At 44.7% G+C, this 17213-nt stretch overlaps 1 protein-coding gene and 1 long non-coding RNA gene across 2 annotated transcripts in view; one reads left to right on the top strand and one right to left on the bottom strand.

Moving 5' to 3' along the window:
• Positions 1-12103, top strand: part of LOC149121301 (leucine-rich repeat-containing protein 37A2-like) — a 30027-nt gene extending 17924 nt beyond the window's left edge. Inside the window, exons 8-10 of the mRNA XM_089317146.1 lie at positions 7997-8115; positions 9554-11310; positions 11615-12103. Of these exons, the coding sequence (XP_089173272.1) occupies positions 7997-8115; positions 9554-11310; positions 11615-11818 (2080 nt within the window). The 3' untranslated portion in view covers positions 11819-12103. The remainder of the gene's footprint in view (positions 1-7996; positions 8116-9553; positions 11311-11614) is intronic.
• Positions 1-17213, bottom strand: part of LOC149121300 (uncharacterized) — a 47237-nt gene that overhangs the window by 10514 nt on the left and 19510 nt on the right. The window contains exon 2 of the long non-coding RNA XR_016223729.1: positions 15680-15750. This is a non-coding gene — a long non-coding RNA (uncharacterized LOC149121300). The remainder of the gene's footprint in view (positions 1-15679; positions 15751-17213) is intronic.

Below are 17213 nucleotides of genomic sequence, written 5' to 3'. Positions count from 1 at the left end.
CGGCATCCCATATGGGCACCGGGTTCTAGTCCCGGCTGCTCCTCTTCCAGTCCAGCTCTCTGCTGTGGTCTGGAAAGGCAGTGGAGGATGGCCCAAGTGCTTGGGCCCTGCACCCGCATGGGAGACCAGGAGGAAGCACCTGGCTCCTGGCTTCAGTTCAGCACAGCTCCGGCGGTAGCAGCCATTTGGGGGGAGGTTGGGGGGTGAACCAATGGAAGGAAGACCTTTCTCTCTGTCTCTCTAACTCCACCTGTCAAATAAATAAATAAATAAAAAGATAGCACTTGGGATGCCTGCATCCCATATCAGAGTGCCCAGTTTGAGTCCCAGCTACTCTGCTTCCAGCTAATGTGCACCCTGGGAGGTAGCCAATGGTAACTCGAGTATTCTGGTCTCTGCCACCCATGTAGGAGACCCACACACTGAGACCTATATCCTTGGCATAGTCCTGGCCCAACCCTGGCTGTTACCAGCATTTGGGGAAGTGAACCAGCAGATGGAAGGTCAATCAATCAATCTCTCTCTCTCTCTCTCTCTCTCTCTCTCTCGTTCTTTCAAATAAGTTAAAAAATAAAACTTTTTTAATGTAGCTTTTATGCTAGTAGATATATAGTGGAATCTCTATATTTTTTTTAGTATTTAAAAATAGTTACTTGAGAGTCAATCAGTTCTCTCACCAAATGCCCACCATGACCAGCACTGGGCTGAAGCTGGAATTGACAGCTGGGAATTCAACCGAGACCTCTCACTTAGGTGGCAGGAACCCCAATTACTCAAGCCAAAGAAAGGCAGAAGAACTATATTAGCAGGAAGCTGGAATCAGGAACCAGAGAGAAGAATCAAATGCAAGTGCTCAAATGCGGGACTCAGTCATCCTAACGCTGGCACCTTGGGTACACTCACTGCAGTTTAAACTTGCACTACTCTAATGACTGACGATACTGTTGTGCAAATATCTTTACCAAGTGTCTATTCAATCTGTTCCCATGTAGTAATTTGATGTTAATCTTAGGGAGTTTTAAGAGTGTTTTATATGCTCTGGGTATGAGTACTTTCTCTCAGATGTATGTTTAGTAAATACCTTCTCTCTGGTTGTAAGTTATCCTTCCACTCTATTAATTGTATCTTCTGAAGAGTAGAAGTTAATTTTTTTTAATGTTGGTGAACCTATAGCAACTTTTTATCTTGTATGGTTTGTCCTTTTATTCTGCCTTTCCTGAAAAAATCTTTCAAATAACCCATTGTCTAATCTAAAGTTACAGAGATTTTCTCCTGTTTTCTTGTAGAAACTGTAGAGTTACATTTAGGTCCATGATCCTTTCTAGTTAATTTTCATGCAGAGTTTGAAGTATCTCAAGTTTTGAAGTTTTAAAAAGGATTTCCTTAGAGCCCTATTCCGACATTTTACCATAAACTCACTGCAACTTCCATTGTGACCTCCCCCCTGCCAATTGGACAAGCTAAACAGAAACTATGATAAGGCTAGTTGAGCGGACTCCACAAGATAAGAATGGGAAAGGCCTCTCACAGCATACCCTGCCCTAATCACTTCTGTCAGATCACCTCCTTGACTAACTTTCCCACATCATCAAGTCCACTGGTTTCTGCTCTAGCCTCCTCTTCCTCAACCTTGGGCAGCATCTGCCACAGTGGATCCTCCCAGGTCAGTGAGAGGCCTTCCTCTCCAAAGAGTCAAAGCTCTCATCATCAACAAGCTTTCTCAGTTAGCCAAGGCTATGGTGTTCTAGCTGCTTTTTTCATACTTGACCATCAGTGGACAGGAAAAGTGCTAGCATTTTCTGGAGCCATGTGCAACCAAGGCTATAAAAACCTGAAAGCAATTGTTACACTGGAGTTCATTATTGGAAGTCCTCAGGAGTTTAGACAAAGCAGGCCAGCTCACTTGTGTCATGACTCATAGGCGATGGTCCTTAATGCATTCTTAAAGACTTACTTATTTATTCGAAAGGCAGAAACACATGTAGGGTTTTTTTTTTTTTTGCCAGAGTGTTTTGGCTTTCCATGCCTAAAATACTCTCATGGGCTTTTCAGCCAGATCTGCGTGCCTTAAGGGCTGATTCTGAGGCCAGAGTGCTGTTAGGACATCTGCTGTTCTATGGGTCTGCTGTGTATCTCACTTCCCATGCTGGATCGTTCTCTCCCTTTTTTATTCTATCAGCTAGTATTTGCAGACACTAGTCTTGTTTATGTGCTCCCTTTGGCTCTTAGTCCTATCATTATGATCAATTTGAACAGAAATTGATCACCGGGACTAGTGAGATGGCATTGGTACATGCCACCTTGATGGGATTGAATTGGAATCCCCTGGTATGTTTCTATGTGGGTGCAAACTGTTGAAATCTTTACTTAATATATGCTAAACTGATCTTCTGTATATAAAGAGAATTGAAAATGAATCTTGATGTGAATGGAAGGGGGGAGGGAGAGGGAAAGGGGAGGGTTGCGGGTGGGAGGGAAGTTATGGGGGGGGGAAGCCATTGTAATCCATAAGCTGTACTTTGGAAATTTATATTCATTAAATAAAAGTTAAAAAAAGAAAAAAAAGAAAGACAGAAATACAGAGAGAGAGAAAGATCTTCCATCTGCTGGTTCCTAGCTCAAAAGACCACAACAGCCAGGGCTTGGCCAGGCCAAAGTCAGGAGTCGGAGCTTATTCTGAATCATGTGGGAGCAGGAGCCCAAGCACTTGGGCCATCCTCTGCTGCTTTCCCAAGTGCATTAGCAGGGAGCTGGACCAGAAGCGGAGCAGCTGGGACTTGAACCAGTGCCTATAAGGGATGCTGACACTGCAGGTGAAGGCTTAACCTGCTACAGCACAGCGCTGGCCCCTTTATTGCATATTAATGTGCAATGGTCTTTAATACTTAAATATTATCTAGTAAGAATAAGTTATACCTCAGGTCATTAGCAATTTCAAAAGATTTTCCAATATTTTTTAAAATTTTATTTATTTATTTGACAGATAAGAGTTATAGACAGTGAGAGAGAGACACAGAGAGAAAAGCCTTCCGATGGTTCACTACCCAAATGGCCACAATGGCTGGAGCTGCACTGATCGAAACCAGGAGCCAGGTGCTTCTTCCCAGTCTCTCACATGGGTGCAGGGGCCCAAGGACTGGGGCCATCTTCCACTGCTTTCCCAGGCCATGGCAGAGAGCTAGATCAAAAGCAGAGCAGCTGGCACTAGAACCAGCGCCTATATGAGATGCAGGCGCTGCAGGTGAAGGACTAACCTACTGCACCATGGTGCTGTCCCAGATTTGCCAATATTTTTAAAATTAATGATTTGGGGCCCAGCCCTGTGGTATAGTGGGCTGTCTCCACCTGCGGTGCCAGCATCCCATATGGGCACCGGATCCAGTCCTGGCTTCTCCTTTTCTGATCCATCTCTCTGCTATGGCCTGGGAAAGCAGTAGATGACCTAAGTGCTTGAGCCTCTGCACCTGCATGGGAGACCCAGAAGAAGCTCCTGGCTCCTGGCTTCAGATTGGCCCAGCTCTGGCCATTGAGGCCATTTGGGACGTGAACCAGCTTAAGATGGAAGACCTTTGTCTCTGTCTCTCCCTTTCTGTGTTTGTAACTCTACCTCTCAAATAAATAAAAATCTTCTAAAAAATAAATATTTTATCACTGACATCATCCCTAGTGCATCCATTTTAGTAAGCAGCAAAACTACAACATTCTCTATGCAAGATGCAGTGTTCCTGCCAGAAATGGTCCCTAGTGGGGCTGGTGTTGTGGCATAAGGTGAAGTTGTCTGTGATGCTGGCATCCCATATGGGAGTGCCAGTTCAAGTCCCAGCTGCTCCACTTCCCATCCAGCTCCTTGCTAATGAACCTGGGAAAGCAGCACAGGATGACCAAAGTGCTTGCCCCCTGCCACCCAGGAGAGACCTGAATATAGTTCCTGGCTCCTGGATCCTGGCTCCTGACTTCAACCCAGCCCAACCCCAGCTGCGGTGGCCATTTGGGGCATGAACCAGTGGCTGGAAGATTTATTCACATTCATTTATATCATTCATATTCTCTCTCTCTCCCTCTCCCTCTCCCTCCACTCATTCTCTCTCTCTCTCCTTTCTCTCCTCCACCCAACCATCACTCTGCCTTTCAAATAAATAAAACTTTTTTTTAAAAAAATCTTAGCCACTCAAAAAAATAAATGTTCCCTGGTGATTATATTCAGTATTGGTCTTAGAAATACAAATTGAGGTACATGCTGTAAAACAACTGATTTGAATGCCTCAAAAATCCCAATGCCATGAAACACTGCAAAAAAGGAACAGTTCTAAACTGAAGAAAATTAAAGAGCCATGAAAATAAAATGCAATGCCTGATTTAAAAGTAGCCAAGACATGTTTGGGACAACTGAGAGCACCTGCATGTGGACCACAATAGACGGTGATGTTAATGTTAAAGCTGACTGGGTGATAACAGTGTTGTGGATATGCAGGAGAATGCCTTTGTTCTTAGGAGACGCAGACTTCAGGTTTAGCAAGAAAAGGTCATCGTATCTACAGCTCATTCTCAAATGGTTTGTCCAAGAAGTGCATAGAGACACACACGTGGAAAGTGAATGTGGCAAAATGTTAGCAACAGTTGAATCTAAGTGAAAGAATATGTAAATTCATGACACCAACCTTTCGGATATTTTTGTAGTCTTGAAAATTTTCAAAATACAAAGTTAGGGGTAGAAAGGACTCAACAAAAATTTCCTGTTAGAATTGAAGTCTAGTAAAACACTAGCTTAGCGTTCTGAGTGCATTCTTTCTATATGAAGCTTTCCCTGGACCCAAAGAAGTAACATTAGTCATCTGTAGCAACTCAACCATTGGTTATTCTATTGGTTAGAAAGAGCCTGGCCCACTAAGTGTATCCAGTGTTAATCTAAACTCTATACATTGTGCCCCCAACCCACAGCCTTCGTGTTTCCATGAAACACAGGTTCTGTTTTCCTAATAAAGTCATCCTTTTGCCTCAGAGAAGGCCCCCAAACAACCCAAGGTGGGAGAGCATCAGTACTGTGCAGGTAGTGGTTTGCAAGTGAATAACTACAGTGTCTAACTGTGTTGCACACTCACATGTGTCAGGCACACCTCAAGTGCTGATTCATTTGGTCCTCACATCTCATTAGAGGTAGGTGCTATCAGAATGAGGTGGTTGAGAAACAGAGTCTAAGCCATTTGCCCAAGATCATATTATTAGCAGAGCTAAGATGTGAACCTAATCTGGTGATGGAATCTGTATTCCTAATCACTAAATTATACTGCTTAAGTATAATCTTGAGGACTCACTCCTATTAAACAGGCTGTTTTTATCTCCCTGAACAGCCTCCAATAATTCTTAATAAGATAACCAACTAGCTTTGTTAGCATTTTTGCCAATTTTATTTTAAAAATACTCAAACCTACTAGGGACAGGCTTTGTGGCACAGCAAGGTAAGTCACCACTTGTGATGCCAGCACTCCATATTGGAATGTCAGTTTGAATCCCAGCTACTCCACCCGGCTTTTGTGGCCATTTGGAGAGTGAAAAATAATAATAAATAATAACATAAATAAATAAATCTTTTTAAAAATAATTCAATCCCCCAAGAAAAGTAAAGAATAGTACAAAAAGTACACCGAGAACCCAGGCACTGCCATACAGGATGTGGGTATCACAAGCAGCATACTTCTCATGTGGACTCAATTATTAGCCTTCCTTCCCTCCTCTGCTCCCTCACTCCCACCCCTCCCCCTTCCTCCTCCTCTCTCTTGCTTCCTCCCTTCCTTCTTTCCTCTGAGCAGTTTCATAGTAGTTCCAGAGATGAAGAAATAATAGACACAGTGGACCACCTATGTGGATAGATGTATATACCATAGGCCATGACCACAGCAAAATACCCGCCACCTCAACTTGTGCTTTTATCTTTTTATCATTCTTCCCTTCCATCCCTCCTTGCGCTCCCCAATCCAATTTCCATGTAACCTTGACCTTCTTACTGTTACTATGGGCTATTATGCATGTTCTACATGTTTATAGAAATGAAACCACAAACAGTATGCACTGTTTTCTAACCAGTTTTTGTCACTCAACATGACTCAACATGACTAAGACACTCTTGTTGTTGTGTGTACCAAGAGTTAATTTCCTTTTATTGCTGAATAGCATTTCATTATATGAACCTACCATAGTTTATCTATTCACCTATTTGTGAACACTTAGGTTGTTCCAGTTTGGGGGTATTAGAAATGAAGCTGTTTGCACTTATGCCCCATGTAGGAACTCTGTCCTTAATGAGTTGTACTATGAGAATTAACTGCAAAACTTGTTCTCAAACAGTACTTTTTATGTTGTGGGGTGGGGGGTTGGTGCAAAGTGTTGAAATCTTTACTTAGTATAGAGTTGCTCTTTTGTATGTAAAGTCAATCAAAAGTGAATCTTAATGAAGAATGGGATGGGAGAGGGAATAGGAGGTAGGATGGGAGTGGGGGTGGGAGGGCAGGTATGGGGGAAAAAACACTATATTCCTAAAGTTGTACCTATGAAATTTGCATTCATTACATAAAAGCTTTAAAAAATAAAACAAATAAAAATTAAACTGTTTATGAGGCAGGCGTTTGGTGCAGCCGTTAAGCCACTACCTGGGATACTCCAATCCCACATCAGAATGCCTGGATCCAAGTCCCGGCTCTGCTCCACCCCAGCTTCCTGCTAACGTGCACCCTGGAAGGCAGTGGGTGATGCCCCAAGGACTTGAGTTCTTGCTCCTCACATGGAAAACCAAACTAGTTTCTGAGCTCCTGGCTTTGGCCTGGCGCAGCCCTGGATGTCGCAGACATTTGGGGAGTAAACTACCTAATGAAAAGATGTGGCCAGCACCGTGGCTCAATAGGCTAATCCTCCGACTTGCTGTGCCAGCACACCGGATTCTAGTCCTGGTCGGGACACCAGATACTGTCCGGTTGCCCCTCTTCCAGGCCAGCTCTCTGCTATGGCCTGGGAGTGCAGTGGAGGATGGCCCAAGTCCTTGGGCCCTGCACCTGCATGGGAGACCAGGAAAAGCACCTGGCTTCTGGCTTCGGATGAGCACGATGCGCCGGCCACAGCGCGCCGGCTGCAGCGGCCATTGGAGGGTGAACCAATGGCAAAAGGAAGACCTTTCTCTCTGTCTCTGTCTCTCACTGTCCACTCTGCCTGTCAAAAAGAAAAAAAAAAAGAAAAGATGTGTGTGTTTGTGTGTGTTTCTCTCTCTTCCTTCCACAGAAACTTTTGAAATGATAAATTAAAAATATATATAATAAAAATAGACTGACAGTTTCTTAAAAACACACACCTACCATAAGTTGCAGTCTTTCCATTTCTGGGTATTTAGGGAAGCACCACCTGACACATCCCAGGGCACTCCCTGGCAGGAAACAGGGATCAGAAATGGAGCCAGGCACTCCAGAAGGGGATGTGCTTGTCCCAAGCAGCATCTTCATGGCTGGGCCAAACACCTGCCTGGTCAAATTACTTTCACTCACCCATCAGTGAGCGAGTGTTCCTTTTTCTCCACATCTTTTCCAACAATTACTGCAGTCAGTCATTTTTCTGGGACCAGACTAGTTTCTAATAGTGAACACTTCCAACAGGGATGGAGAAGGGGACTCCAGAGGTTGGGGGAAGTCCTCCTGTGCACTCCCAACCCACAATGAGACTTGTGAACTGGAAGGAGACACCCCTGAGTCAAACGACAGATCCATGGTGCCCAATGCTCACCCTGTTGACTTTATTTTGGATACACCACACCCACTTCCATGCCTATGCCTCCTTGGGCCACCTCTCCCTCCTTCCTTTATTCTCATATTCAAGACCAACAATTGGCCACCAGGCTTCTACCCAAATGTCCTGGCCACATACCTCAAGAACTCCTTTGCTGGCACCTTGGCTCACCAGTTTGACCCACCCAAGGAACCCCTTTACAGGTAACTTAATTCTCTGTCTCTATTCATAGGATCTTACCTAGCCATATGGCCTGCTGCCTCTGCCAATTTAAACATACTATCGAGGTTGTCTGCAACACCGTCAAGCTTCACTGTGACAATGAATGCCTGCCAAATACGACACATTGCCGTGAGTCAGAACTTCCTGAGGATCTTTTTTTAATTTTTATTTGTTTTAAATTTCTTATTTTAAAATTTTAGGTTCAAGTTTAAAGTAACAATGTAATTAATTGCTGAATTTTTATTCATTCATTCAGATTTAAACTCCCTAAATTGCTACACTGCTCCCTTGCTGAAAGTCAGGTTCCCAATCACCGCTATGTAATTTAATAACATAGTTACTGCTATGTAATTTACATATGCACAAAGGATCATGGAAAAGAGGTGGAAGGGGAAGGAAGCAATGTTGGGAACCACACACGTGGTGTTCTGTGCTCTTGGGTGCTTTGCTTTTCAATGATAACTCATTTGCACACAGTCTATAAACTGGTTTTCTATGTGTTGGGCCTCAAGGGCCCTCTGTCTTATAGAAGAGGTCTACACTGCTCACTGCGGTTGTTTGTTTTTGCACTTGTAGAAAAGAGTACAAGTGATGCTGTTTTATTGGGAGCCTGGGAGTTTCTGGTCCCATAACCAGAAATGGCTGCCTGGCTCCTCTGATGCAGTCGGAAGGCTCCTCCATTCCTGTAGACTGTCCAATTCTGAACCTGCTCTGAGTCTCACACTTTTCTATCCACAGAACACTCGGGTACTTTTAAGTATCTTTCTGTAGATGAGGGTTATTACCACTGATGTCGTGACTTCCAAAATGTGACCACTTTCTTCCTTAGACAGCTTGAATTCGGATCTCAGTCAGGGATCTGAGGCATTAGCACAGTGATAACTGTATACCCATCTACACAGTGTTGCTCACCTTTCAGACCAGTTTCCTACCAATTATATTATTCCCTTCATCTCAAGAGGTGAGAAGGACAAGCATTGTTAATCTCCCTTTACAAGGGTGGGAAAGAACACACTGAGGTGAGGAGCAAGGCCCCTTGGCTTGACCACCTCTGCCCTCACTCCCCTTACATGCCTATCTCTTGCCATGGACACCTGTGATGGCAGCAAGAACACAGGGCCACAGGGAGGGAGGGAGGGAGGGAGGGAGGAAGCCTTGTGCTCCCTCAGCATGAGGCAGGACTGTGGAATGATGTGGCTGAGAAGCAGGGGCAGAGCCACAGAAGGGGCAGCTGGGTGGGGCCATTTGTCCTCCAGCCTTATTCTAAGCCTGGAGTGGTTGGTCATTGGAAACCAATGAAATAATACTGATCATAGTTACTGCTTTTTAACACTGCGAACTCTTCTGAATGCCACTCTCAAAAATATCTTTTTCTCCTTTGTTGTTGCCATTTCATAGGTTTGAGTTTGGTTTTACTTTTCTCTCTAAAGTCTCAATGGTACCCCAAATATTGGATTTGACTCCTAATTTAATTGATCAGAGTGTAGGGCTGTGGACTGACATAAAGCTGTCCCATCAGTCTTCCGTACCAAAAAGCAGTCTCTTCTTTTTTTGACAGTTGAAGAAGCATCTATAGGGAACCCAAAGGGGCCATTCATGAAGATATTGCAAGCCCGGAAGAACAACACCAGCAAGCAGCTGACTATTGAGCCAGAGAACCCAGTATCAGAGAGAAACAGTGTGGACTTCCCAAGCCACATGAGTGAACAGCGGGACTTCAACAATGAAAGTGATGTTATTAGTGCACTGAATTACATATTGCCTTATTTCTCAGAGGAAAATCTACAAAATGTAGAATCAACATTATTACCATTCATTACACTACTTTTTTCAAATGTGCAAGATAGAGATAAGTCCCTGAGCTACGTGAAAACCCACATAAGAAGGCCCTCTCATCCTTACAGAAATAAGTTGAGAAAGCTCTATTTTCTACAGAATTTGTTAGATGAAGAAGTTCAAGAAAAAATCGATGAGGTTAAGAAGGAAGAAAAGGCCATGCTTATGCAGCCTATCCTGTTAGGTCATCAATTTAACCCTCAAATCCTCCAAAAGAAATCAGAAACTGCCCCGTCACAGGAGAACAGCCTGGCAACCATGCCAAGTGTGGGGTACAGGCTGCAGAGAGTGAAAAAAGTCATCAAGGGGCCAAAGGGCTTACGGAAAAGGCACCTCCAGGAGATGAGGAAGAGCCTCGGGAGGAGACGGGGCACCTGGCCCTTTGCGGAGAGCATTGGGGGAAGAAGGCTTGGGAGAGCAGGCTCCAGGGAGCTGAAGGAGCTTCAAGTGGCTCAGAGGCCCAGGCAGGTGGCCGGAAACTCCTTGCACACGGAGCCCTTGCTCACAAAGGAACGTGAGGCTGCAGCCTCCTCTTTCCTGAAGAAACACATCCTGGGCAGGCCTTCTACCTCCCCTGCAAAATCTCTCTCTGAGATCAACAACAAAGGAAAAGACTTAACCTACACCATTTTTGTCTTAGAAGATGCCAATGCTAGAGCTAAAAATAAGGCGGCAGGGAAACCAATCTGGCATTCCAGACAAAATTACCGCTTTCACAAAACTCGCTCTCACCTGGTCCTCCGAACCCCCAAGGCCAAACTGAGTCGGAAGTTCAGAAGGAAAAATTCCCTCAACAGGCTGACGGCTGGGAAGAGGCCTCCGTTCCCTGCACTGCGGAGTCTCATAAACTCCCCCTCCGGAGAGGCTTTCTCATCCCCTGGAGGCCTGCATTCTCAGGGGAGTCCTCCTCTGAGAGAACCTTCTATAGAAGACACTAGGGAGGAAAACCATTCCGGAGGGCGTGTTTTTGAAGAAAACATTTTGCCAGAAAACACCACTGCGCATGAAGAAACGCTCCCTGGCGACAAAATGCACACAGATCCTTCAGCTACAGATTCTGCTGGGACCGAGTTCAACCTAATGCCAACTGTGGACCAAACCAAGGAAACACAGTGGGAATACCCCAGCGAGGGCACTGAAGCCCCCACCATGCCCGTAGGCTTCACCTACCCCGTGATGCTGTCCCAGGGAGAACAGTTTGAAATTCAGCTGAATCAGCAGCTACAGTCCCTCATCCCCAACACTGACGTGAGAAGGCTCATTTCTCACGTCATCCGCACTCTGAAAATGGACTGCTCTGAGGCCCAGGTGCAACTGCCCTGTGCCAAGCTCATCTCCAAAACAGGCATCCTGATGAAGCTCCTCAGTGAGCAGCAGGAAGAAAAGATAGCCAAGGAAGAATGGGACACAGAGCAGTGGAGGACCGAGACCTATATCAATGAGAGTACAGAAGCCCCGAGTGGACAGAAAGAGCAGGAGTCGAGTAAGGTGAGGACAGGAGATCTGCACTTTCCCATCCCTTAGGAGACCCCAAGCGGGAAGACCAGGGGCTCCCAGTCCAGATCTTGTCTCGGTAATGTAACTTTTGCCAAGACGGTGACACTTTGTTAGGAGGCAGACCTAACACACTGTAGAGAAAATGTGTAATACCAAGATTATATATAATACAGCAGATTTTGTATGGTCTTTTAAGATCTTTTACGCCACTCACCTGAAGAACGGGGTTCTGAATATTTAGCATCCATATTTTCCAGCTCTTTATTCTGTCTTTTTAAACTGTGCTCTTTCTTAGCTCGCAAAAGGAGCTCAAGAACACGGCTATCACAACAAGCTCATCGTGGCAATATCTGTGACGGCAGTGGTCACGATGCTGGTTATCATCTTCTGTCTCATTGAGGTAAGGACGACTCGTTCAGGTTGCCAGAGTGCATCCTTCCTTTGTAATAGACTCGGAATCCACAGACTGTACATCAAAGCCACTTTCCACGTACCATGAGCTGACCTTCCTCTTTAGTCACCAAGACTGAGATGCGCTTTACTCTTTCCCTTGAAAAGCACATTCCACAGATTTTTTAAAGGAACCCCACTCGTGGGAAATCTGTGCAACTGGAACCGAGATAACAAGGGACTGGACATTTGGAGAGGTTAAGTGTAAGAAGGCCAGAGTAAAGTGGCAGAAGTTCTCCAAAATTGTGTCAGGGATTTGATGTACTCTCTTCTACCACTGATTTCTTTCCTCATTGCTGAAATGATGAGATTATATACTCTCCACCCTCAAGGAACTGTCTCTGCCCTTGGGAGAAAGCACACAGCTGAAAGACAAAAGTATTATCTTACAGAGTCATTAGATCTACGTAGCATCCTACTGCTCCAATGTCTAAGACTTTGTCTAAATGAGTTCAGCTGATGCACTGCAGCTGACTCCTGCATCAAGCTGCTCTAAGATGTGTTCCCTCCCTGGAGCTTGCCTGCACCCTCCCACACAGCCCAGTGTTTTCACAGTCCCACCACACAAGGCTCCCACAGCCACAAGCACCCAGCCCCCTGTCAATTCTCCCAGAGTCTGGCATCTCCTCTAGGTTGGTTGCTGGGTTCACGGTGACTAGCTGGAGCAGCTGTTACGTATCTCCAAAATGGTGCCTGCCCTCTCTTGGCTAGTTACAGCATTCCAGTGCCTGAGGTCAGGCAGAGAGAAACGTGAACTCCCCCACTTTTTTTTGCTCTAGGTTGGCAGGTACATCATCCCCCACAGAGCTCCAAGCCAGACCCATGCCAGGCTTTTCCCACAGCTTTATTGCCAGTGGCTTGAGCTGCTGCAGTATGGTCTTGCCTCATTCCAAAGCTGGTGCTGAGGCTCTCAGCTGCTGGGGTCTCAAACTGTGCAAGTCCACACCCTCCACATAGGTCCGCAGCGTCCATCCAATTTGCATGGAGTTTCCTCTACCATTTTCTCCCTAAATCTTCCCTGAGATTGCACTCCTTCCACTTTTTTTTAACTATCCACCCCTAGACTAGAGCAGCAAGCTGCCTCCCTAGGCCACCATCTTGAAAAATCCCTGAGATGTGACGATTTTAAATAGCCTTTGTGTGAACTGTTGAAGAACAGTGAATTTTTTTCTTCATGCTAGTTGTTGAACATTTTACTTAGTATAGGGTTAATCTTATGAGTATAATGTTAACTGAAAATAGATCTTCATAAAATAAGAATGGAAATAGGAGAGGGGGGAAGAATAAGGGATGGGAGTGTGGGCAGGAGGGAGGGTAAGGTGGAAAGTATCACTATGTTCCTGAATCTGTATACATGAAATCTGTCTATCTTCAATGAAAGTTTTTTTTTTAACTTTTATTTAATGAATATAAATTTCCAAAGTACGATTTATGGATTACAATAGTTTCCCCCCCATACCGTCCCTCCCACCTGCACCCTCCCATCTCACACTCCCTCTCCCCTTCCATTCACATCAAGATTCATTTTCGATTATCTTAATATACAGAAGATCAGCTTAGTATACATTAAGTAAGGATTTCAACAGTTTGCTCCCACACAGAAACATAAAGTGAAAAATAATAGATGATTTTTTTAAATGATGATGAAATCAGATCAGACCTATTGTCATGTTTAATCCCAGTGAGAGTCAAGTTGGGAGTTGATAATTTCTTTCTTTTTTTTTTTTTTTTACAGAGGATCAGTTTAGTATGCATTAAGTAAAGATTTCAACAGTTTGCACCCCCATAGAAACACAAAGTGAAATATATTGTTTGAGTACTCGTTATAGCATTAAATCTCAATGCACAGCACATTAAGGACAGAGATCCTACATGAGGAGTAAGTGCACAGTGACTCCTGTTGTTGACTTTACCAATTGACACTCCTGTCTATGGCATCAGTAATCTCCCTATGCACCAGTCATGAGTTTCCAAGGCTATGGAAGCCCTCTGAGTTCTCCGATTCTTATCTTGTTTAGACAAGGTCATAGTCAAAGTGGAGGTAATGAAAGTTTTTTAAAAGACATGTCTAGCCACAAGAAGTAAGTGATCACAGCATAGAGATGAGAAAGAGACCAGCATGGGTAGTGCCCACCCTAACACTACATAGTTTCAGTGTAGGGCAAGCTCCTGCTCTCTAATCCTTTTCATAAATTTAGTATTTTTTCTCATCTATTTTTTCCTAAAAGATGGCAGCTGGTCAGATTTTGTAAAAAGTTTTCTTGGGGTTTGAGTTAAGTTGCCTTGAATTTGTAGATTAATTTGAGAACTGACATCTTTATGATACCCTAGAAACATGACATTTTATGGACTTCAGAAGAGCATCCTCATCACATAAATCTTACACAACTTTCGTTGAGTTTATTCCAAGATAGTTTATTCCTTTCTATTGCTATTAAAGAAGGGCTCTGTACTCCATTTTCCCTCTAGTCACTGGTGGTGCACAACAAACAGGAGATTCACTGTACTACTCTCCTGACTCAGCACCTAGTCACCTCCCCGGACCCACACGTTACGTCCAACAAAATGTCAGCTGATTATCTTGGGCTTTTTTTTTTAGGTTGTCCACCATCTCCTATGCAAATGATGACAGTTTTGTCTCTTCCTTTGCAGTAATTATACCCCATTTATTTTTCTTATTGCACTAATTTCAGCCTTTTCAACAATGATGACTAGTAGCAGTCTAATAAGTATCCTACTCCTGTTCTTGCCTTTAAAACACCATTGTTTAGGTTTCTGGTCCATACTTTCAGCAGGTTAAGGGTGTTTCCTACTACTCCACTTTTTTTTCTTCCAGATTTTTAAAATTTTGTTTAAGGACTACAACTTCCATGTTCCCAAATTAGTATAGATTAAATGCATGACGCTGCACTCCCATTCCACTTTTAAGAGGACTCACTGATGACTGGCTGTCAATAGAATGTATTAAGTCCCAGAGGCATTCAAGACCAAGGACTGTGGAAGAGTGAGAACTATTAACAAGACAGAATTCCTGTCCTCAAAAAAGCTATCTTATTGGGCAGGCAAGGCTTTTAGAGAAAGAAAGGGAAGGTAAACGATTTGGAGATAGAATCATTATGGTGAATAATGACTGCTTTTCCTTACAAAACAGATTTACTCTCATAGAGGAAGAGGAAGAGGAAGAGAAGACATAGAAAAATCTTCAACGTAAGTATCAGTCTGACAATTGTTACATTAGAATTTTAGAAGTAGAGGAGTACTGAGAACTCATCTATTTAAACCTGCTCATTTTAGAATGAGGACATTGCCAGAGGCAGAAGACTATCCATCTGAGTGTTTTGCCTGATTCCAGCAAATCTGGTCCCCAGCCATGGCTGGGGAGACGGCACCAGCACGGACACATGTGCTGTCAGTGGTCCTTCCGAGACACAGCAGCTAGGGAGGGGCTTTGTTTGTGCTGTTCCTGCTGCTGGTGGCATCTGGCCAGTTCAGAGGCCTTTCCAGAGGCTCGGAGAAGGGCTATGGAAAGACACATGACACTGGGGGAAGGGGGACAGTCGCCCTCAAGGCTGCTGGAGAGTAAAACGTATGAGGTGGCTGGAAAACTTACTGGTTTCCAGACCCCTGCTGCCTATGCCTTTTATTCACACCTTCTCAGACCGTTTGTCTCTCCCTGTTATGATAAGGATACAAGGAGAAAGGGACAATACTGGTCCCATAGTCACACTGCCAGTGAGTATCACAGAGAGGATGGTTCCTCCCCAGCCAGGGACTTCTCCCTTGGTCATAGTGAGCTTGGGCTGTGTGCTACAATTTCTATTGCAAATCAATACCCACACGCTCTGTAGACACAAGCAGTTGCTGAAACAATGCACTCTTTTTCTGTTTTAATCATATTCAAAAAGGGTACCTTGTATTTCCACGCTGGTTTTGTCCTTTAAACTGGTTTCACTACTCAATCTTCCATCAGTGACAGACACCCTGCAGTGAGAAAAATCTTTGAGCTGGGTAACGTTGCTATTGGACTCGGGTATTGCTTCATAGGATTCAATTTATAGGGGACTAAAGCAGCTATGGAAACACAAGCAGGAGGTGGGGAGGGTGGCAGGAGTGGAAGCCTTGCTCTGCTCTCTTCCCACAGGGAGCTCAGTGAGGCCCCCGCCGAGAAAACGCCCCCTCCAGAGTCCTCGGCAGAAGGTGAAGAGAGCGAAGCCCCCGAGGAAAACACGGAGTGACCGTCCCGCCTCTGTCACCTGCAAGTCCTGTTTTCTGATATTGCATCTCAGCAGTGCTTATAAAATACTTAATTGCTTACATTCATGGGTGTGATATTCATAAGCAATTCTAGCCAGGTGGCGAGAAATTAAAATGTTGTCAAATATTTATTGTATGCAGTAACAGGGGCCACAGGCAAGAAAAGCAGGACTGCTTCTAGAAGCCTCCGAGGGAGTCAAGCCCTCCCCAGGGGCACAGCACCAGCAAGAACTCTCACCTCTCTTCTTCCATTAAGTCAGTCTCCAAGAACCCGAAAACACATCCCCAAGGCGTAGACTTTTAAATCAAATACCGGGTGTTCTGGTGCTTTCTTTCCCCTGGATCACTGAGAACCAATCAACAGAGGGGGATTAGACCTCCAGCTCACAGAGGACCCGCTTCCTCTGGTCGGTCTCGGAGGGCCTTGGGGTGGTCAGAATATTTGGATCATAATACCTCCCAAGTCACTGTCCAAAGTTTGTCACTGGGAGTGAGAAGCACTTCAGCAAGCTACCAGTATTCCTGAGTCTAAAATATAAGATGAAATGGTACTAATAACAATGCGCAGAGGCCAGCGTTGTGGCGTAGTGGGTCAAGCTGGCACCTGCAGTGCCGGCCTCCCATATGGGAGCTGGTTCAAGTCCCAGCTGCTCCACTTCTGATCCAGCTCTCTGCTATGGCCTGGGAAAGCAGTAGAAGATGGCCCAAGTCCTTGGGCCCCTGCTCCCATGTGGGGGACCCAGGGGAAGCTTCTGGCTCCTGGCTTTGGATTGGCTCAGCTCCGGCCATTGCAGCCAACTGGGAAGTGAACCAGCGAATGGAAAACCTCTCTCTCTCTCTCTCTCTCTCTCTCTCTCTCTCTCTCTGTAACTCTCCTTTAAAGTAAATAAACAAATCTTTTTAAAACCAAAACCAATGGGCAGTGGCAGCAGCCACTGCCATTCGGGATTTTCCTAATTTGTGCCAGGCTCTATGTCTGGCATTTTACATTCTTGTATCACATATCCCAGCAATCCATGGGAGCAAATGCCTTTATTATTATTTGACAGATAAAGAAACACGGCTCAAGGCATGGAGGTGACCTGCCCAAAGTCACACATCCAAAAGTGTTAGGATTTTTTTAAAGATTTGTTTATTTGAAAGTCACAGTTACACAGAAAGAGCAGAGGGAGGGAGAGGGAGAGGGAGAG

The sequence above is a fragment of the Oryctolagus cuniculus genome, chromosome 17 (assembly GCF_051225735.1).
Source record: "Oryctolagus cuniculus isolate XC-2025 breed Fujian yellow rabbit chromosome 17, ASM5122573v1, whole genome shotgun sequence".
Taxonomy (NCBI): Eukaryota; Metazoa; Chordata; class Mammalia; order Lagomorpha; family Leporidae; genus Oryctolagus; species Oryctolagus cuniculus.
This window is presented reverse-complemented; position numbering and strand designations above follow the sequence as displayed.